The sequence below is a fragment of the Pygocentrus nattereri genome, chromosome 19 (genome assembly GCF_015220715.1).
Source record: "Pygocentrus nattereri isolate fPygNat1 chromosome 19, fPygNat1.pri, whole genome shotgun sequence".
Lineage (NCBI taxonomy): Eukaryota > Metazoa > Chordata > Actinopteri > Characiformes > Serrasalmidae > Pygocentrus > Pygocentrus nattereri.
Window position 1 is genome coordinate 1,284,989 of NC_051229.1, and position 22,500 is coordinate 1,307,488.

The 22,500-nt window shown below is 38.0% G+C and overlaps 1 protein-coding gene across 1 annotated transcript in view; it reads left to right on the forward strand.

Annotated features, from left to right (window-relative positions):
* LOC108413460 (netrin-G1) overlaps nt 1–22,500 on the forward strand; it is a 139,398-nt gene that overhangs the window by 2,030 nt on the left and 114,868 nt on the right. The window contains exon 2 of the mRNA XM_037530825.1: nt 20,402–20,916. Within this exon, the coding sequence (XP_037386722.1) occupies nt 20,671–20,916 (246 nt within the window). The 5' untranslated portion in view covers nt 20,402–20,670. The remainder of the gene's footprint in view (nt 1–20,401; nt 20,917–22,500) is intronic.

The following is a 22,500-nucleotide window of genomic DNA, read 5'->3' on the forward strand; positions in this document are numbered from 1 at the left end:
ACTGAGCCAATGATCAAAATGGGTTTCATTATTCAATAGAAAATTGAAGCACATTCGTCTCCAAACACGTAAAGGTTGAAAGTTCATCCATAAGCAGCATTTTGACCCACTTAGTACCACTTTATTCAAACATGTACATCATTTCCACATGAAAAAAATATATTACACCACCATGGCATCGTTTTTTACTGCCACTGGGCATTGGATGTTTTTTTGTAATGTTTTAATCATATTTAAATGATGTGCAGACTCCGCAGTGAAAATGCGCAGCGCAGTGATATTAAGCCGATGATCTTTATTAAACTCGACAGATGGTTGAATAAATCATATTGTTTGCTAATTTTGCGATGGGTTTAGTGCTATGCATCAAGCCTGGATGTGCAGTCGATGTTCAAAATCATTTTATTTCTGAGAAAATGTCTAAACATGATGTTTTATCCATAAATCAAACAGTGCAGCATTGAATTAACGTGAACAGAGTCATACAGGTCACACGTCAACACTAAAACTGAACCCCTGCTAACCTTCACAGACCTCCCCTCACTCTGAAAAGCCCATAATAACTCAATCGTTTTACTCAGTTACTGAATAAGAAGCCTTAGGATACAAAGAAAGCCTGACGGATTCAAACACTGGGGATTTGCTGTGATTAGGGTGAAAAATAAGCCTTAATAATTTCCATAATGTCCCAAATGTACAGCATCCCCTGCTTTAAAAGCCTTCAGTCACTACATTCATTTACACTGATGTTCTGTTTGGTGTTAAATATTGTATAGATGGTGTTTTGTATTGTATATATTATAGTAATATAGACACGCTGTAGATTTGCTGCTGTGTTTCAAAAGCTAGACAGAGGGGAGGAGGGAGGGAGGGAGAGAGAGAGAGAGAGAGAGAGAGAGAGAGAGAGAGAGAGAGAGAGAGAGAAGAGAGAGAGAGAGAGAGAGAGAGAAGAGAGAGAAGAGAGAGAAGAGAGAGAAGAGAGAGAGAGAGAGAGAAGAGAGAGAGAGAGAGAGAGCAAGGGAAAGGGAGAGAGAGAGGGAGAGAGGGACACACAAGAGGAACATGCGAGAACAGTCCCAGGTGAGCACAGCAGCAGCTTAGTGAAGGTTCATGAAATAAATAGTGAATAACCAGAGAGTAAACAGTAAATATACAGAGAGTAAATAGTGAATAAACAGAAAGTAAATAGTGAATAAACAGAGTAAATAGTGAATAAAGCCTAGAGTAAATAGTGAATAAACAGAGTAAATAGTGAATAAACAGAGAGTAAATAGTGAATAAACAGAGAGTAAATAGTGAATAAACAGAGTAAATAGTGAATAAAGCCGAGAGAAAATATTTAATAAACAGAGTGTAAATAGTGAATAAACAGAGAGTAAATAGAGAATGAATAGAGAGTAAACAGTAAATATACAGAAAGTAAATAGTGAATAAACAGAGAGTAAATAGTGAATAAATAGAGAGTAAACAGTGAATATACAGAAAGTAAATAGTGAATAAACCTGAGAGTACATAGTGAATAAACAGAGTAAACAGTGAATGAACAGAGTAAATAGTGAATAAATAGAGTAAACAGTAAATATACAGAAAGTACATAGTGAATAAACAGAGTAAATAGTGAATGAACAGAGAGTAAATAGTGAATGAACAGAGTAAATAGTGAATAAACAGAGAGTAAATAGTGAATAAACAGAGGAAATAGAGAATATACCTGAGAGTAAGGAGTGAACAAACAGAGAGTAAAGAGTGAATAAACAGAGAGTAAGGAGTGAATAAACCTAGAGGAAGGAGTGAATAAACAGAGAGTAAGGAGTGAATAAACAGATTAGATAGTGAATAAACGGAGTAGATGGTGATTAAACAGAGAGTAACTAGTGAATAAACAGAGAGTAAGGAGTGAATAAATAGAGAATAATTAGTGAATAAACAGAGTAGATAGTGAATAAATGGAGAGTCACTAGTGAATAAACAGAGAGTAAGGAGTGAATAAACGGAGAGTAACTAGTGAATAAATGGAGAGTAACTAGTGAATAAATGGAGAGTAACTAGTGAATAAACAGAGAGTAACTAGTGAATAAACCTGAGAGTAACTAGTGAATAAACAGAGGAAATAGAGAATATACCTGAGAGTAAGGAGTGAACAAACAGAGAGTAAAGAGTGAATAAACAGAGAGTAAGGAGTGAATAAACAGATTAAATGGAGAGTAACTAGTGAATAAACAGAGTAAGGAGTGAATAAACAGAGAGTAAGGAGTGAATAAACAGAGTAAGGAGTGAATAAACAGAGAGTAAGGAGTGAATAAACAGATTAGATAGTGATTAAACAGAGTAACTAGTGAATAAACGGAGAGTAACTAGTGAATAAACGGAGAGTAACTAGTGAATAAACGGAGAGTAACGAGTGAATAAACAGAGAGTAAGGAGTGAATAAACAGAGTAGATAGTGAATAAATGGAGAGTAACTAGTGAATAAACGGAGAGAAATTAGTGAATAAACGGAGAGTAAGGAGTAAATAAACAGAGTAAGGAGTGAATAAACAGAGAGTAAGGAGTGAATAAACGGAGAGTAACGAGTTAATAAACAGAGAATAATTAGTGAATAAACTGAGAGTAACGAGTGAATAAACAGAGTAGATAGTGATTAAACGGAGAGTAACTAGTGAATAAACAGAGAGAAATTAGTGAATAAACTGAGAGTAAGGTGTGAATAAACAGAGTAGATTGTGAATAAACGGCGAGAAACTAGTGAATAAACAGAGTAGTTTGTGAATAAACGGCGAGCAAACTAGTGAATAAATGGAGAGTAAGGAGTGAATAAACCGAGAGGAAGGAGTGAATAAACAGATTAGATAGTGAATAAACTGAGAGTAACTAATGAATAAACGGAGAGTAACTAGTGAATAAACAGAGTAGAGGGTGATTAAACAGAGAGTAACTAGTAAATAAACAGAGAGTAAGGAGTGAATAAACGGAGAGTAAGGAGTGAATAAACGGAGAGTAACTAGTGAATAAACCTGAGAGTAACTAGTGAATAAACAGAGGAAATAGAGAATATACCTGAGAGTAAAGAGTGAACAAACAGAGAGTAAAGAGTGAATAAACAGAGAGTAAGGAGTGAATAAACCGAGAGGAAGGAGTGAATAGACAGATTAGATAGTGAATAAATGGAGAGTAACTAGTGAAGAAATGGAGTAAGAAGTGAATAAACAGAATAATTAGTGAATAAACAGAGTAGATTGTGAATAAACGGAGAGTAACTAGTGAATAAACGGAGAGTAACTAGTGAATAAACGGAGAGTAACTAGTGAATAAACAGAGTAAGGAGTGAATAAACAGAGTAAGGAGTGAATAAACAGATTAGATAGTGATTAAACAGAGAGTAACTAGTGAATAAACAGAGTAAGGAGTGAATAAACAGAGAGTAATTAGTGAATAAACAGAGTAACTAGTGAATAAATGGAGAGTAACTAGTGAATAAATGGAGAGGAACTAGTGAATAAACAGAGTAAGGAGTGAATAAACAGAGAGTAAGGAGTGAATAAACAGATTAGATAGTGATTAAACAGAGTAACTAGTGAATAAACAGAGTAAGGAGTGAATAAACAGAGTAATTAGTGAATAAACAGATTAGATAGTGAATAAACGGAGAGTAACTAGTGAATAAACGGAGAGTAACTAGTGAATAAACGGAGAGTAACTAGTGAATAAATGGAGAGGAACTAGTGAATAAACAGAGTAAGGAGTGAATAAACAGAGTAAGGAGTGAATAAACAGATTAGATAGTGATTAAACAGAGTAACTAGTGAATAAACAGAGTAAGGAGTGAATAAACAGAGTAATTAGTGAATAAACAGATTAGATAGTGAATAAACGGAGAGTAACTAGTGAATAAACGGAGAGTAACTAGTGAATAAACGGAGAGTAACTAGTGAATAAACGGAGAGTAACGAGTGAATAAACAGAGTAAGGAGTGAATAAACAGAGTAGATAGTGAATAAATGGAGAGTAACTAGTGAATAAACGGAGAGAAATTAGTGAATAAACGGAGAGTAAGGAGTAAATAAACAGAGTAAGGAGTGAATAAACAGAGAGTAAGGAGTGAATAAACGGAGAGTAACGAGTTAATAAACAGAGAATAATTAGTGAATAAACTGAGAGTAACGAGTGAATAAACAGAGTAGATAGTGATTAAACGGAGAGTAACTAGTGAATAAACAGAGAGAAATTAGTGAATAAACTGAGAGTAAGGTGTGAATAAACAGAGTAGTTTGTGAATAAACGGCGAGTAACTAGTGAATAAATGGAGAGTAAGGAGTGAATAAACCGAGAGGAAGGAGTGAATAAACAGATTAGATAGTGAATAAACTGAGAGTAACTAGTGAATAAACGGAGAGTAACTAGTGAATAAACGGAGTAGAGGGTGATTAAACAGAGAGTAACTAGTAAATAAACAGAGAGTAAGGAGTGAATAAACAGAGAATAATTTTTGAATAAACAGAGTAGATAGTGAATAAATGGAGAGTAAGGAGTGAATAAACAGAGAGTAAGAAGTGAATAAACGGAGAGTAACTAGTGAATAAACCTGAGAGTAACTAGTGAATAAACAGAGGAAATAGAGAATATACCTGAGAGTAAAGAGTGAACAAACAGAGAGTAAAGAGTGAATAAACAGAGAGTAAGGAGTGAATAAACCGAGAGGAAGGAGTGAATAGACAGATTAGATAGTGAATAAATGGAGAGTAACTAGTGAAGAAATGGAGTAAGGAGTGAATAAACAGAATAATTAGTGAATAAACAGAGTAGATTGTGAATAAATGGAGAGTAACTAGTGAATAAACGGAGAGTAACTAGTGAATAAACAGAGTAAGGAGTGAATAAACAGATTAGATAGTGATTAAACAGAGAGTAACTAGTGAATAAACAGAGTAAGGAGTGAATAAACAGAGAGTAATTAGTGAATAAACAGAGTAACTAGTGAATAAATGGAGAGTAACTAGTGAATAAATGGAGAGTAACTAGTGAATAAACAGAGTAAGGAGTGAATAAACAGAGAATAATTTTTGAATAAACAGAGTAGATAGTGAATAAATGGAGAGTAAGGAGTGAATAAACGGAGAGTAAGGAGTGAATAAACGGAGAGTAACTAGTGAATAAACCTGAGAGTAACTAGTGAATAAACAGAGGAAATAGAGAATATACCTGAGAGTAAAGAGTGAACAAACAGAGAGTAAAGAGTGAATAAACGGAGAGTAACTAGTGAATAAACAGAGTAAGGAGTGAATAAACAGATTAGATAGTGATTAAACAGAGAGTAACTAGTGAATAAACAGAGTAAGGAGTGAATAAACAGAGAGTAATTAGTGAATAAACAGAGTAACTAGTGAATAAATGGAGAGTAACTAGTGAATAAATGGAGAGTAACTAGTGAATAAACAGAGTAAGGAGTGAATAAACAGAGAATAATTTTTGAATAAACAGAGTAGATAGTGAATAAATGGAGAGTAAGGAGTGAATAAACGGAGAGTAACTAGTGAATAAACCTGAGAGTAACTAGTGAATAAACAGAGGAAATAGAGAATATACCTGAGAGTAAAGAGTGAACAAACAGAGAGTAAAGAGTGAATAAACAGAGAGTAAGGAGTGAATAAACCGAGAGGAAGGAGTGAATAGACAGATTAGATAGTGAATAAATGGAGAGTAACTAGTGAAGAAATGGAGTAAGGAGTGAATAAACAGAATAATTTGTGAATAAACAGAGTAGATTGTGAATAAATGGAGAGTAACTAGTGAATAAACGGAGAGTAACTAGTGAATAAACAGAGTAAGGAGTGAATAAACAGAGTAAGGAGTGAATAAACAGATTAGATAGTGATTAAACAGAGAGTAACTAGTGAATAAACAGAGTAAGGAGTGAATAAACAGAGAGTAATTAGTGAATAAACAGAGTAACTAGTGAATAAATGGAGAGTAACTAGTGAATAAATGGAGAGTAACTAGTGAATAAACAGAGTAAGGAGTGAATAAACAGAGAGTAAGGAGTGAATGAACAGATTAGATAGTGATTAAACAGAGAGTAACTAGTGAATAAACAGAGTAAGGAGTGAATAAACAGAGTAAGGAGTGAATAAACAGAGAGTAAGGAGTGAATAAACAGATTAGATAGTGATTAAACAGAGTAACTAGTGAATAAACAGAGTAAGGAGTGAATAAACAGAGTAATTAGTGAATAAACAGATTAGATAGTGAATAAACGGAGAGTAACTAGTGAATAAACGGAGAGTAACTAGTGAATAAACGGAGAGTAACTAGTGAATAAACGGAGAGTAACTAGTGAATAAACGGAGAGTAACGAGTGAATAAACAGAGAGTAAGGAGTGAATAAACAGAGTAGATAGTGAATAAATGGAGAGTAACTAGTGAATAAACGGAGAGAAATTAGTGAATAAACAGAGAGTAAGGAGTAAATAAACAGAGTAAGGAGTGAATAAACAGAGAGTAAGGAGTGAATAAACGGAGAGTAACGAGTTAATAAACAGAGTAGATAGTGAATAAATGGAGAGTAACTAGTGAATAAACGGAGAGAAATTAGTGAATAAACAGAGAGTAAGGAGTAAATAAACAGAGTAAGGAGTGATTAAACGGAGAGTAACTAGTGAATAAACAGAGAGAAATTAGTGAATAAACTGAGAGTAAGGTGTGAATAAACAGAGTAGATTGTGAATAAACGGCGAGTAACTAGTGAATAAATGGAGAGTAAGGAGTGAATAAACCGAGAGGAAGGAGTGAATAAACAGATTAGATAGTGAATAAACGGAGAGTAACTAGTGAATAAACGGAGAGTAACTAGTGAATAAACGGAGTAGATGGTGATTAAACAGAGAGTAACTAGTAAATAAACAGAGAGTAAGGAGTGAATAAACAGAGAATAATTAGTGAATAAACAGAGTAGATAGTGAATAAATGGAGAGTAACTAGTGAATAAACAGAGAGTAAGGAGTAAATAAACAGAGAATAATTAATGAATAAACAGAGTAGATAGTGAATAAATGGAGAGTAAGGAGTGAATAAATGGAGAGTAAGGAGTGAATAAACGGAGAGTAAGGAGTGAATAAACGGAGAGTAACTAGTGAATAAACAGAGGAAATAGAGAATATACCTGAGAGTAAGGAGTGAATAAACAGAGAGTTAGGAGTGAATAAACAGAGAGGAAGGAGTGAATAAACCGAGAGGAAGGAGTGAATAAACAGATTAGATAGTGAATAAATGGAGAGTAACTAGTGAATAAACGGAGTAAGGAGTGAATAAACAGAGAATAATTAGTGAATAAACAGAGAGTAAGGAGTGAATAAACGGAGAGTAATGAGTGAATAAACGGAGAGTAAGGAGTGAATAAACAGAGAGTAAGGAGTGAATAAACAGAGAGTAACTAGTGAATAAACAGAGAGTAAGGAGTGAATAAACAGAGAGTAAGGACTGAATAAACGGAGAGTAAGGAGTGAATAAACGGAGAGTAAGGAGTGAATAAACAGAGAGTAAGGAGTGAATAAACAGAGTAAGGAGTGAATAAACTGAGAGTAAGGAGTGAATGAATAAACGGAGATTAAGGAGTGAATAAACTGAGAGTAAGGAGTGAATGAATAAACAGAGAGTAAGGAGTGAATAAACGGAGTGTAAGGAGTGAATAAACGGAGAGTAAGGAGTAAATAAACAGAGTAAGGAGTGAATAAACAGAGAGTAAGGAGTGAATAAACGGAGAGTAACGAGTTAATAAACAGAGAATAATTAGTGAATAAACTGAGAGTAACGAGTGAATAAACAGAGTAGATAGTGATTAAACGGAGAGTAACTAGTGAATAAACAGAGAGAAATTAGTGAATAAACTGAGAGTAAGGTGTGAATAAACAGAGTAGATTGTGAATAAACGGCGAGTAACTAGTGAATAAACAGAGTAGTTTGTGAATAAACGGCGAGTAACTAGTGAATAAATGGAGAGTAAGGAGTGAATAAACCGAGAGGAAGGAGTGAATAAACAGATTAGATAGTGAATAAACTGAGAGTAACTAGTGAATAAACGGAGAGTAACTAGTGAATAAACGGAGTAGAGGGTGATTAAACAGAGAGTAACTAGTAAATAAACAGAGAGTAAGGAGTGAATAAACAGAGAATAATTTTTGAATAAACAGAGCAGATAGTGAATAAATGGAGAGTAAGGAGTGAATAAACGGAGAGTAAGGAGTGAATAAACGGAGAGTAACTAGTGAATAAACCTGAGAGTAACTAGTGAATAAACAGAGGAAATAGAGAATATACCTGAGAGTAAAGAGTGAACAAACAGAGAGTAAAGAGTGAATAAACAGAGAGTAAGGAGTGAATAAACCGAGAGGAAGGAGTGAATAGACAGATTAGATAGTGAATAAATGGAGAGTAACTAGTGAAGAAATGGAGTAAGGAGTGAATAAACAGAATAATTAGTGAATAAACAGAGTAGATTGTGAATAAACGGAGAGTAACTAGTGAATAAACGGAGAGTAACTAGTGAATAAACAGAGTAAGGAGTGAATAAACAGATTAGATAGTGATTAAACAGAGAGTAACTAGTGAATAAACAGAGTAAGGAGTGAATAAACAGAGAGTAATTAGTGAATAAACAGAGTAACTAGTGAATAAATGGAGAGTAACTAGTGAATAAATGGAGAGTAACTAGTGAATAAACAGAGTAAGGAGTGAATAAACAGAGAATAATTTTTGAATAAACAGAGTAGATAGTGAATAAATGGAGAGTAAGGAGTGAATAAACGGAGAGTAAGGAGTGAATAAACGGAGAGTAACTAGTGAATAAACCTGAGAGTAACTAGTGAATAAACAGAGGAAATAGAGAATATACCTGAGAGTAAAGAGTGAACAAACAGAGAGTAAAGAGTGAATAAACAGAGAGTAAGGAGTGAATAAACCGAGAGGAAGGAGTGAATAGACAGATTAGATAGTGAATAAATGGAGAGTAACTAGTGAAGAAATGGAGTAAGGAGTGAATAAACAGAATAATTAGTGAATAAACAGAGTAGATTGTGAATAAATGGAGAGTAACTAGTGAATAAACGGAGAGTAACTAGTGAATAAACAGAGTAAGGAGTGAATAAACAGAGTAAGGAGTGAATAAACAGATTAGATAGTGATTAAACAGAGAGTAACTAGTGAATAAACAGAGTAAGGAGTGAATAAACAGAGAGTAATTAGTGAATAAACAGAGTAACTAGTGAATAAATGGAGAGTAACTAGTGAATAAATGGAGAGTAACTAGTGAATAAACAGAGTAAGGAGTGAATAAACAGAGAGTAAGGAGTGAATAAACAGATTAGATAGTGATTAAACAGAGAGTAACTAGTGAATAAACAGAGTAAGGAGTGAATAAACAGAGTAAGGAGTGAATAAACAGAGAGTAAGGAGTGAATAAACAGATTAGATAGTGATTAAACAGAGTAACTAGTGAATAAACAGAGTAAGGAGTGAATAAACAGAGTAATTAGTGAATAAACAGATTAGATAGTGAATAAACGGAGAGTAACTAGTGAATAAACGGAGAGTAACTAGTGAATAAACGGAGAGTAACTAGTGAATAAACGGAGAGTAACGAGTGAATAAACAGAGAGTAACGAGTGAATAAACAGAGAGTAAGGAGTGAATAAACAGAGTAGATAGTGAATAAATGGAGAGTAACTAGTGAATAAACGGAGAGAAATTAGTGAATAAACAGAGAGTAAGGAGTAAATAAACAGAGTAAGGAGTGAATAAACAGAGAGTAAGGAGTGAATAAACGGAGAGTAACGAGTTAATAAACAGAGTAGATAGTGAATAAATGGAGAGTAACTAGTGAATAAACGGAGAGAAATTAGTGAATAAACAGAGAGTAAGGAGTAAATAAACAGAGTAAGGAGTGATTAAACGGAGAGTAACTAGTGAATAAACAGAGAGAAATTAGTGAATAAACTGAGAGTAAGGTGTGAATAAACAGAGTAGATTGTGAATAAACGGCGAGTAACTAGTGAATAAATGGAGAGTAAGGAGTGAATAAACCGAGAGGAAGGAGTGAATAAACAGATTAGATAGTGAATAAACGGAGAGTAACTAGTGAATAAACGGAGAGTAACTAGTGAATAAACGGAGTAGATGGTGATTAAACAGAGAGTAACTAGTAAATAAACAGAGAGTAAGGAGTGAATAAACAGAGAATAATTAGTGAATAAACAGAGTAGATAGTGAATAAATGGAGAGTAACTAGTGAATAAACAGAGAGTAAGGAGTGAATAAACAGAGAATAATTAATGAATAAACAGAGTAGATAGTGAATAAATGGAGAGTAAGGAGTGAATAAATGGAGAGTAAGGAGTGAATAAACGGAGAGTAAGGAGTGAATAAACGGAGAGTAACTAGTGAATAAACAGAGGAAATAGAGAATATACCTGAGAGCAAGGAGTGAATAAACAGAGAGTAAGGAGTGAATAAACAGAGAGGAAGGAGTGAATAAACCGAGAGGAAGGAGTGAATAAACAGATTAGATAGTGAATAAATGGAGAGTAACTAGTGAATAAACAGAGAGTAAGGAGTGAATAAACAGAGAGTAAGGACTGAATAAACGGAGCGTAAGGAGTGAATAAACGGAGAGTAAGGAGTGAATAAACAGAGAGTAAGGAGTTAATAAACAGATTAGATAGTGAATAAACAGAGAGTAACTAGTGAATAAACAGAGAGTAAGGAGTGAATAAACAGAGAGTAAGGAGTGAATAAACGGAGAGTAAGGAGTGAATAAACAGAGAGTAAGGAGTGAATAAACAGAGTAAGGAGTGAATAAACTGAGAGTAAGGAGTGAATGAATAAACGGAGATTAAGGAGTGAATAAACTGAGAGTAAGGAGTGAATGAATAAACAGAGAGTAAGGAGTGAATAAACGGAGTGTAAGGAGTGAATAAACGGAGAGTAAGGAGTGAATAAACGGAGTGTAAGGAGTGAATAAATGGAGAGTAAGGAGTGAATAAACGGAGAGTAACTAGTGAATAAACAGAGTAAGGAGTGAATAAACGGAGAGTAAGGAGTGAATAAACCGAGTGTAAGGAGTGAATAAACAGAGAGTAAGGAGTGAATAAACAGAGAATAATTAGTGAATAAACAGAGAGTAACTAGTGAATAAACGGAGAGTAAGGAGTGAATAAACGGAGTGTAAGGAGTGAATAAACGGAGTGTAAGGAGTGAATAAACAGAGAGTAAGGAGTGAATAAACAGAGAGTAAGGAGTGAATAAACGGAGTGTTAGGAGTGAATAAACAGAGAGTAAGGAGTGAATAAACAGAGAGTAAGGAGTGAATAAACGGAGTGTAAGGAGTGAATAAACAGAGAGTAAGGAGTGAGAGTACCTTTACCATCTTCAGTAGAAAAGGCATCAGCTCAGAAAGCTACAGCAGTGCTGTGCAGCTTAGAGAACCTCAGTGGAACTTCTTAGAACATCAAGCATCTCTCAGCTCAGGAACTACGAGGCCAAAACTGCTTATTTGAATTTTCCATTCCACCTTAAATGATGCAGCTATTACATTTAGATATGCAGCTGACCCATTTAAGGTGGAATGGAAAATTCAAATTAGCAGTTGTATAATAACTGAAGCTTGCGCTTTTGGATCCTTCTGGTCTAAAATAAAAGGCTAAAGTTCCAGCTGTGAACATAAAATTAAACCCAAAAAAGGAAAAGGCCCCGATTGTTAATGAGTGAAATGGAAAATTGGGAATTTCTTTCATTTTCTTAATAAACTAAACTGTTCAGTTTACTCGTGTAAATATCTGATCTGTTATTAATGCCTGGCTTGCCAATTAATTTCGAATCAATTTAAAAATCTATTTTTTTAAGACTGTGTTTCTGCTAAAATGTTTAAAAATCACATATAAACTGGAAAAATGAAGTTCCTGAGGAAAATGCAGCATGACTGTGTAGCTTAAGCTTGCTAGATGTTTGCTATGCTATCCCAGTCGGTTGCTATGGTGTTGCTAAGCAGTTGCTAGGGTGTTGCTAGGTGAATGCTGTGGTATCCCAGGTGGTTTCAGGGATGTTGATAGGCGTTTGCTGCGTTATCCCAGTTGGTGGTTAGGGTGTTGCTAGGGGCGTACTGTGGTATCCCATATGGTTGCTATGGTGTTGCTAAGCACTTGCTTGAGTGTTGATAGGTGGATGCTATGGTATCCCAGGTGGTTGCTAGGATGTAGATAGGTACAGTTGAAACCAGAGGTTTACATACACTATATAAAAAGACAAAAAAAAAGCATTTTTCACAATAAACTTTTCCCGTTTTAGGTCAGTTAGGATTACCAAAATTACTTCTATTTGCTAAATGCCAGAATAATGAGAGAGGGAATTTTTAAAGAAAGTTTTTATTGCTTTCTTCAATGTCAAAAGTTTAAATACATTTCATTAGTATTTGGTACTGTTGCCCTTAAACTGTATGACTTGGGTCAAACGTTTTGGATATCCTTCCACAAGCTTCTCACAGTAGTTGGCAGGAATTTTGGCCCATTCCTCCTGACAGAACTGGTGTACCTGAGCCATGTTTGTCGGCCACCTTACTCGCACATGCCTCTTCACCTTTGCCCATACATTTTCAATAGGACTGAGATCAGGGCTTTGTGATGGCCACTCCAAAACATTGACTTTGTTACCCTTAAGCCACTTTGTAACCAGCTGGGCAGTATGCTTCGGGTCATTGTCCATGGAAGACCCATTTGCGCCCAAGCTTTAACCTCCTGGCTGATGTCTTGAGATGTTGCTTCAGTATTTCCACGTAATGTTCTTTCCTCATGATGCCATCTATTTTGTGAAGTGCACCAGTCCCTCCTGCAGCAAAACAACCCCACTACATGAAGCTGCCACCCCCGTGTTCCACAATTGGGATGGTGTTCTCAGGCTGGCAAGCTTCCCCCTTTTTCCTCCAAACGTAACGATGGTCATTATGGCCACACAGTTCAATGTTAGTTTCGTCAGACCACAGGACATGTCTCCAGAAATGAAGGACTTTGTCTCTGTTTGCATTTGCAGACATTAATCTGGCTTTTTTATGTTTCTTTGGGAATAATGGCTTCTTCCTGGCGGAGTGGCCTTTCAGCCCATGTCGATACCGTACTCGCTTCACTGTGGATGAAGACACACGCTGACCAGCGTCAGCCAGCATCTCCACAAGGTTTTTTGCTTTTGTTCTTGGGTTGATCTGCACATTTCAGACCAAAGCATCTCTGTTCGTCTCTGGGACACAGAACCTGCCTCCTTCCTGAGCGGTTTGATGGCTGGACATTCCCCTCTCGTCTGTATTTGCGTATTATTGTCTGTACAGGTGAACGAGGCGCCTTCAGGCATCGGGAAATTGCACCCAAGGATGACCCAGACTTGTCCACAGTTCTCTTCCTGATATCTTGGCTGATTTCTTTCGACTTTCCCATGATGTTACACAAAGAAGCAGTGTGTTTCAGGTGTGCCTTAAAATACGTCTAATTAATTATTAGTATTAATTAACTCAGATGCTGCCAATTAACCCATCAGAAGCTTCCAAAGACATGACATCATCATATGGGCTGTCCCAAATGGTTTAAAGGCATAGTAATCTTAGCGTATTAAAACTTTTGACTTTGAAGAAAGTAATAGAAATTCCCTCTCTCATTATTCTGGCATTTAGCAAATAGAAATCATTTTGGTAATCCTAACTGACCTAAAACGGGAAAAGTTTATTGTGATTTCATGTCAGACAGTGAGAAAAAATGCATATGTGTCTTTTTATATAGTGAATGTAAACTTCTGGTTCCAACTGTATTTGCTAGAACGTTTTTAAATGGTTCTAGAGCGTTGCTAAGGTATCCTGTGTGGATGCTAGTATTTGCTATGGTATCCATATTGGTTGCAAGGGTGTTGCTAGGTGTTTTCTGTTGTATCCCAGGTGGTTGCTAGGATGTTGATGGATGTGTGATAGGATATCCTAAATGGTTGCTAAGGTGTTGGCAGGTGTTTGCCAAGGTATCCTAAGTGGTTGCCTGGGTTGCTATACTACCCTAATGAGTTTCTAGGGTGTTGTTGTTGTTTTTAATGATGATCGTATGAAAACTGCACGTCCAATCAAAAAGCTGTATACAAGCAAACCATTCCCGATCAGGCAGAACATTCCAGAGTGGGAACAGTGTTGATATCTAGAAAGCTGCAGGATGAGCTAGTGGTCAAAAGTCAAGAAGAAGAAGAAGAAGAAGAAGAAGACAGATCGGAGAGCAATAGAGTTGCGTGTTTCTTCACTATGAACCACCAAAACAAGCTTTAATAATATCCATGATCTCCCAAATGTACAGTGCTTCCCAGAACAGAGCAGCAATAAGCTGGAATACACTCCGGTGTGTCCTCAGCGGTGGCCCAGTAAGGGTCAGTGAGTAAATGGAAGGTTTGTACCAGAGCCTGAGAGGCTCTCACCAGTATAAAGCTCAGGGCCGTCTGCTGACTCTAAAACATCCCTGATATGCTTGAGTGGCCTGGGGACCGAAATGCAAGTGGACGCAAGGGGCTGTTTCAGAAGCTTTAAAAAAACCACAGTGGTGGTGGAGAAAAGGCCCAGCCGGAGCCTCATGTGGGACAGCTGTAAAACATTGATGGACTTTAATATAGCGAAGACGCTCATTTTACTGCTGCTGGATTCCCTGACCTAAAGAAGAGCCTGACCTGCTCCAGCATAGTACAGGCCGGAGAGTCATGTGGTGTGGCGTGCTACATAAGGGACTTTTATTATGACAGAGAAAAACTCATATAATAGCAGAATTGCAATCAATGTGAAACGGCTACTCAGCAAAAGTGATTTTTGTTTCATATTCATTGTTTTGAAGTCAAAATTTTGAGTAAATAAGTCAAGACTTCAAAATTTGTCACGGTTTTGAGGCACTCCACTGTCTTGGCACAATATTTTGAGACAGTAAGTCATTACTTTGAGAAAATATACCATAATATTTAGAGAAAATAAATCAAAATTTGACAAAATGCTATTATTTCCAGATAATATTTAAATATTCTGAGATGTCAAGTCAAAACTTAAAAAAAAGAATAAAAGTCAAGATTTTGAAACAAATCATTATTTTCAGAAAATAAGTCTTTTGAAATAAGATTTTGAAATAATAAGTCAATATTCTGAGATAGTAAATAAACGCCTTGAGACAATGACAATATTCTAAAAAAATAAGTCGATATTTTAAGACTATAAGTCAGAATTCAGAGAAATGAGTCATTACTTTGCTAAGTCAAGATTTTGAGAAAGTAATTAATATAAAGTAAAAAAAAATATTTTGAAAATAAAATAAGTCAAGATAATAAGAAAGGTAAGAAGAATAAGAAGTGAAAATAAGTCAAATTTAGTAAAAAAAAACAAAAGGAATGGAAAAAATAAGTCAAAATATAGAAAACTAAATGTAGAGAACATGCATCACTATTTTGAGGCATTTAGTCAACATTGTGGAAAAATTAGTCTACTTTTGCATAATAAGTCAAAATTTTCAGAAAAGTATTTTTTTTTAGATAATAGGTCAATGTTTTGAAATGTTTTTTTTTTATTTTTTTGCTAATGAAGTAAGTGTTTCGAGATTATTATATAAATTAGTCAAAAATTATGAGAAAAAAAGTCACAATTTAAAAGTCAACATTTTGAAAAAAATGTCTACTTTTGGAGAAAGTCATTATTTTGAGAGAATAAATAATTATTTTGAGAAAATAAGTCAATATTTTTGAGAGAATAAGTCAATATTTTGAGAAAATAAGTCAATATTTTGAGAAAATAAGTCAATATTTTTAGAGAATAAGTCAATATTTTGAGAAAATAAGTCAATATTTTGAGCAAATAAGTCAATATTTTGAGAAAATACGGCAATATTTTGAGAGAATAAGTCAATATTTTGAGAGAATAAGTCAATATTTTGAGAAAATAAGTCAATATTTTTGAGAGAATAAGTCAATATTTTGAGAAAATAAGTCAATATTTTTGAGAGAATAAGTCAATATTTTGAGAAAATAAGTCAATATTTTGAGAGAATAAGTCAATATTTTGAGAAAATAAGTGGATGTTTTCAGTTTTTTTCCTCTGCTAAGCTAGTCAGTGCTTTTCAGAATGTCTTTTAAACAAATCTCTTTGATGGATTCTCAGAACCTGACCATAATAAATCCTGATCAGGTCCGTTTGGAGTAAACACTCTCACACATGTAAATATTTATGTTGATATTAGTGACAGTTTGTGAATAAATCTAAAGGCCACGCCCACTTTATCCCCTAGTTGTGATGTCACTGATCAGCACTCAAGCCTTTCAGGTGTTTAAACCAGCTTTGAGCCAGAAGAGCTTCAGCATGAGCTTCACCTACAGTCAAATCCGTATTTAGACAGAAGCTCTTCATATGGAGAAGATCCTCTGATGAAGATGAAGCTGAGAAGCTCAGAGCTCAGAGATGGTTAGTGTGGATTCAGAGGTCTGTCGTTCTCATGACGCAGCACTTTTACTATCTGCTGAAATACAGCGCGAGCGGTAAGCTCAGAGTCAGAGTTACAGGCACAGAAATAAGTAAATAAATAAATAAATGAGTGGGTGGGTCAGTGAGTGAGTCAGTGAGTGAGCGAGTGGGCAGGCGAGCAAGTGAGTGAGTGGGTGAGTGATTGAGTCAATGACTGAGTGAGTGTGTTAGTGAGTGAGTGAGTGAGTCAGTGAGTGAATGAGTGAGAGATTCAGTGAGTGAGTCAATGAGTGTGTCAGTGAGACCGCGAGTGATCCAGTGAGTGAGTGAATGAATGAGTGAGTGATTCAGTGAGTGAGTTAATGAGTGAGTCAGTGAGTGAATGAGTGAGAGATTCAGTGAGTGAGTCAATGAGTGTGTCAGTGAGACCGCGAGTGATCCAGTGAGTGAGTGATTCAGTGAGTGAGTTAATGAGTGAGTCAGTGAGACAGCAAGCGAGCCAGTCAGTGAGTGAGTGAGTCAGTGAGTTAGTCAGTGAGTGAGTCAGTGAGTGAGTCAGTGAGTGAGTCGGTGAGTGAGCCGGTGAGTGGGTCAGTGAGTGGGTCAGTGAGTGGGTCAGTGAGTGGGTCAGTGAGTGGGTCAGTGAGTGAGTCAGTGAGTGGTTCAGTGACAGAGTGGTTCAGTGAGTGGTTCAGTGAGTGGTTCAGTGAGTGGTTCAGTGAGTGGTTCAGTGAGTGGTTCAGTGAGTGGTTCAGTGAGTGGTTCACTGAGTGGTTCAGTGAGTGGTACAGTGAGTGGTTCAGTGAGTGAGTGGTTCAGTGAGTCAGTGAGTGAGTGGTTCAGTGAGTGGTTCAGTGAGTCAGTGAGTGAGTGGTTGAGTGAGTGGTTGAGTGAGTGAGTCAGTGAGTGAGTCAGTGAGTGAGTCAGTGAGTGGTTCACTGAGTGGTTCAGTCAGTGAGTGAGTGGTTCAGTGAGTGGTTCAGTGAGTGGTTCAGTGAGTGGTTCAGTGAGAGAGCGAGCCGGTGCGGGCAGCAGGCGCTGCAGAGCGTCAGCAGACTGACCCCTTATCTGGACGGTGTGTGTGATGGAGCTCAGAGCTGGTGTGATACTGAGCTGCTCTTATCTGCTCTCTGACTGTCTCTACTGTATCTGCTGATCTGCTGCTGTCGCTGCTCTTCGGTTCTCACACTGACGTTTCTAATAAACCCACTGACGGTCGTCCGAACAGTAACGACTCATTAATCACGTCCCGCGGCTCACACAGCTCACCACTAATGGGCTGCTTGTTAGACGTCCTCATGATTGACATTAGCACATTTAGAGGCTTCTGTCTATTTACACACACACACACACACACACACACACACACACACACACACACACTCTCTCTCTCTCTCTCTCTCTCTCTCTCTCTCTCTCTCTCTCTCTCTCTCTCTCTCTCTCTCTCTCTCTCTCTCTCTCTCTCTCTCTCTCACACACACACACACACACACACACACACACACACACACACTCTCTCTCTCACACACACTCTCACTCTCTCTCTCACACACTCTCTCTCACACACACACACACTCTCACTCTCTCTCTCACACACTCTCTTTCTCTCACACTCTCTTTCACACTCTCTCTCACTCACACTCTCTCGCTCTCTGTCTCTCACTCACTCTCTCTCTCACACACTCTCTCTCACTCACTCTCTCGCTCTCTGTCTCTCTCTCTGTCTCTCTCTTTCTCTCACTGTCTCACTCTCACCCTCTGTCTCTCTCTTTCTCTCTCGCTCTCTCTCTCTCTCTCTCTCTCTCTCTCTCTCTCACACACTCTCTCTCACTCACTCTCTCGCTCTCTGTCTCTCTCTCTGTCTCTCTCTTTCTCTCACTGTCTCTCTCTCTCTCTCTCTCTCTCTCTCTCTCTCCCCGCTCCTCTGTCAGGTTTCTTCCTCCCTCTATAAAAGGTCATTGATCTAATCAGCGCTGTCTTTCAGAGCTGCTGTCAGACGTCCTTCTCTCTGATGCCTGTGCTGATCGTTGGTAATTGATCATTGATAATTGATGACCGATAATTGATGATTGAGCATGAGGAGGCCGTTTTCAGACTCTCTGCCTCTTCTGATCTGTACACAGTGAGGAGTTTATTAAATAAAGATGCTCTGGCGATAAGGCAGAGCTTTATTCCTGAAGATGTTGATGTGGGAATATCAGGAGGGAATTCCATTAAGGGCTATGAAATATGCAGCGCGTGACTGGACCATATTGTGGTCTATAAATAGACTCCGGCAGCTTATCGGGATTTCAGGAGAAAACTCCCTCAGCGCCGCGTCCTCAGAAAGCAGCAGCTCTGAGGTTCTAATGTGTCGTCTGTCTGTAGACGTTTGGGTTCTAGTGATGGGACACGTTTAGAACTGCAAACGTCCAGCAGTGCACTTAAAGCTCTAACGTGACGGCTTTAGTTTCCTCCTCTCACCTCAAATGCAGCCAATCGGCCGAGGCGTCTTTGGCGTTTAAACATGCTTCTTTACACTGTCTTTGAAAAGATGATACTTCAAGGGTTCTTTAGTAAAGAAAGTGGTTCTATATAGAACCATGGACACTCAAAGAAGCATTTGCATGCTTAAAACTTTGCCTGGTGAAATGGTTCTTCAGATCGATGGAGAATGTGTCACATAAGGTTCTATACAGCACCAAATTGATATTGTATCAGAACCCTTTCGGTGCTATATAGAATCATATACAACACATTCTCCATCAATCTGAAGAACTCTTTTACCCCACAAAGAACCACTGAAGCATGCAAGGAGTTCTTTAGGTGTTCATGATCATATGTGTGTATATGAATGGACCAAAAGAAATGACCTAAAATGACTTGGAAAGACGTCCTGGTTCCATTGACTTGCATTAAAAGTAAAGTAGGATTTTCCTTCTCCTGTAAAGTCACTATTTTGGAGATACAAGGTTTTCTTCCAACGGCGATATATAATGTCACTGTTGTCGGAACAAAACCTCGTATCTCCATTTTACAGTTTTTGATATAATTTGAAAATGCCTGTTAATTTCTACATTGTGTGTAAATTGTATGATGAATGGACCAATAGAAACGGCCCAAAATAACATTGAAGAAATTCTGGTTCCATTGACTTCCATTAAAAGTTAAGTATGTTTTTTCCCTCTCCTGTAAAGTCACCACTTTGGAGATGCAAGGTTTTGTGTATATATATATATATACAGCCACCATACAACAAATGAGAAACATGACATATTTAGACTAGATTTAAAATAATATAACTAACGTCACTCTTGACGGAACAAAATCTCCAAAATGAGAGGAAAAAAAACACACTGTACTTTTAATGTAAGTCAATGGAACCAGAATTTTTTCAATGTTATTTTGGGCCGTTTCTATTGGTCCATTCATCATAAAATTTATACATAATGTAAAAGACAACAGGCATTTTTCAAATTAAAAAATAGAGATACAAGGTTTTGTTCTGACAACAGCACATCGTTGGTTTTGGTGGTGACCAGCATATCAGCTCCCATTGCTGCTGACCAGGAAACCAGCATCCAAAACCCAACATACGCTGGTTTTGCTGGTTCATGCTGGTTTCTCTAGCAGTGAAGGGCTTTAAATAACGGCACACAGACTTTCTGACACCGTCTGAGATGTTGTTGTCTTTAAAATGCTAAAACCAGGAAGCCAGAGGTCTGAATTGTGTTCGGTTCTGCAGTCTACGTGATGGAAATTGGTTTCCGGTGCAAAACCGGGAAAAGAAGCAGACACCAGTTATGCCTGGCATGAGGGGGGAAAATTGGGAAAATTAGATTTCTCCGGCAAACTCAACTCTCCCACTTCTACTCCTCTTCTCTCCTTTGCTAACCGAGCCTTATCTCCACTCTTCTCCTCTCTTATTTCCTACAGACTATGCAGTGCCCGAAGGAAACGCTGACCTGACATGGACTACACTTACAGAATCTCACAGGAAGCAACGTATTTTCCTCAAACGGCGGCTTGCGGACGTGCAAGGCAGCCCAGTCGGAGCGTATGATGAGCAAATGAGCGAAGTTCACCAGGCCTGAGACTGCGTGTTGGCTTAATTAGTGAACAAGCCTCATTAGCTAACACAGCCCAGCTCTCCACTCAATCCTCCCTGCTTATCGCCCATATCGTCCAGTTCTGTGTCCTCAGCCATGCAGCTGTTGCTGCTGTTAGCCGTGCGCTGTCTCTGGCTGAGCTGGGTCTGCGCCATGCAGCACTACCCGGCCTCATGGGGGCACTACGACGTGTGCAAGTCGCAGGTTTACACGGAGGACAGACTGGCCTGGCATTACATGGCCTGCCAGCCTGAGGCCACCGACATGACTAAATACCTGAGAGTAAGCCTGGACCCCCCCAACATCACCTGTGGAGACCCTCCGGAGATGTACTGCGCTCTGGTAAGACTTCCTTCTTCATGTCCAATTGGTTTTTTTAGTATGATAAGAACAAACCAGCTGGTAAAAATGCTGTTTGGAGCCTCGGCGAAGGACCGGCCGAGCTCAGATTGGTATAAAATGGCAATATTGCAGAGAGTTTGGTGGGAAATCAGACTAATACAGCCCCCCCTCCCCCCCCTTTACCCCCAAACGCAGTTGATAAGCCAAGTCATGTTTAGTGTCTGAAGTTTGCCTCTTTGGTTTTAGCGCTGGAGCTTTGAGGGCAATGTGGCCAATAAGCAACAGAACCTCGTTAGTGTTGTCACTGCCGAAGCTTTCTCAGTGTTTTCTGCTTCACTGCAAAAAATAGTATCCTGTCAAATGCAATGGTCTTAAATCTAGTCAGTATATCTGAAATTTGCCCGTTTGAGATGGTTGCGCACTTATAATCGGATTATTCCGATTATTTCCAGACATTTCGCACTTGTTTCAGGTCATTTTATGAAGTAAAAGTATCTGACTGTAGCGGCAGATCATTGTTCTGGCTTTAAGCTCGTTTCTTAAAACAAGCGAAATCATCTGCCGATATAGTGAGAGACTTTTACCTGGTGGAATTCTTTAAAACAACTACGAAATGTCCAGAAATAAGGAGGATAATCTTACAAATGAGCTTATAATCTCACAGCAATCTCAACAGGAGAAATATTAGATTTATTGACTAGATTTAAGATCATTTTACTTAACAAGGCGCTATTTTTTGTGGTGTTCTTGTTCTGTCTATTAGTTCTGGTACTGTTTGGACCGGTACAGTGTTATGGAGAGGTTTAGATATTTTAACCTACAGCCACATTACATACACCACCATACAGTTTATGCAGCCGTTACTGACGGCATCTACGTATATAATATATATATTTATCAATTTATCATTTGCTATGTCTATTTACTGGGTGAATACAACACACACACACACACACACACACACACACACACACATATATATTGCTGCTGGAGCCTGTCCCAGTGGTCATCGGGCGGAAGGCAGGATACACCCTGGACAGGTTGCCAGTCCATCACAGGGCAGACAGACAGACACACACATTCACCCATGGGGCAGTTTAGCACGTCCAGTTGGCCTGACTGCATGTCTTTGGACTGTGGGAGGAAACCGGAGAACCCAGAGGAACCCCACGCAGACACGGGGAGAACATGCAGACTCCACACAGAGAGGACGGCCGGGGAATCGAACCCAGGCCCTCCTCGCTGTGAGGCGACAGCGCCACCCACCACGCCACCGTGCCGCCGCATGTAAATATATATATATATGTATATAGTTTTCACTCCCCCATCCAAATCACTGAATTCAGGTGTTCCAGTCACTTCCATGGCCACAGGATAAACTACCCCTGGGTGTGTGTGCCTGTGTCTGTCTGTCTGCCCTGTGATGGACTGGCGACCTGTCCAGGGTGTGTCCTGCCCAATGACCGCTGGGATAGGCTCCAGCACCACCCCACCACCCCCCCACAACCCAGAAGGAGAAGCGGTTTAGAAGATGTGTGTGTGAACAGAATGACTCTGAATCATCTTCAGCGCAGCAGATTCATC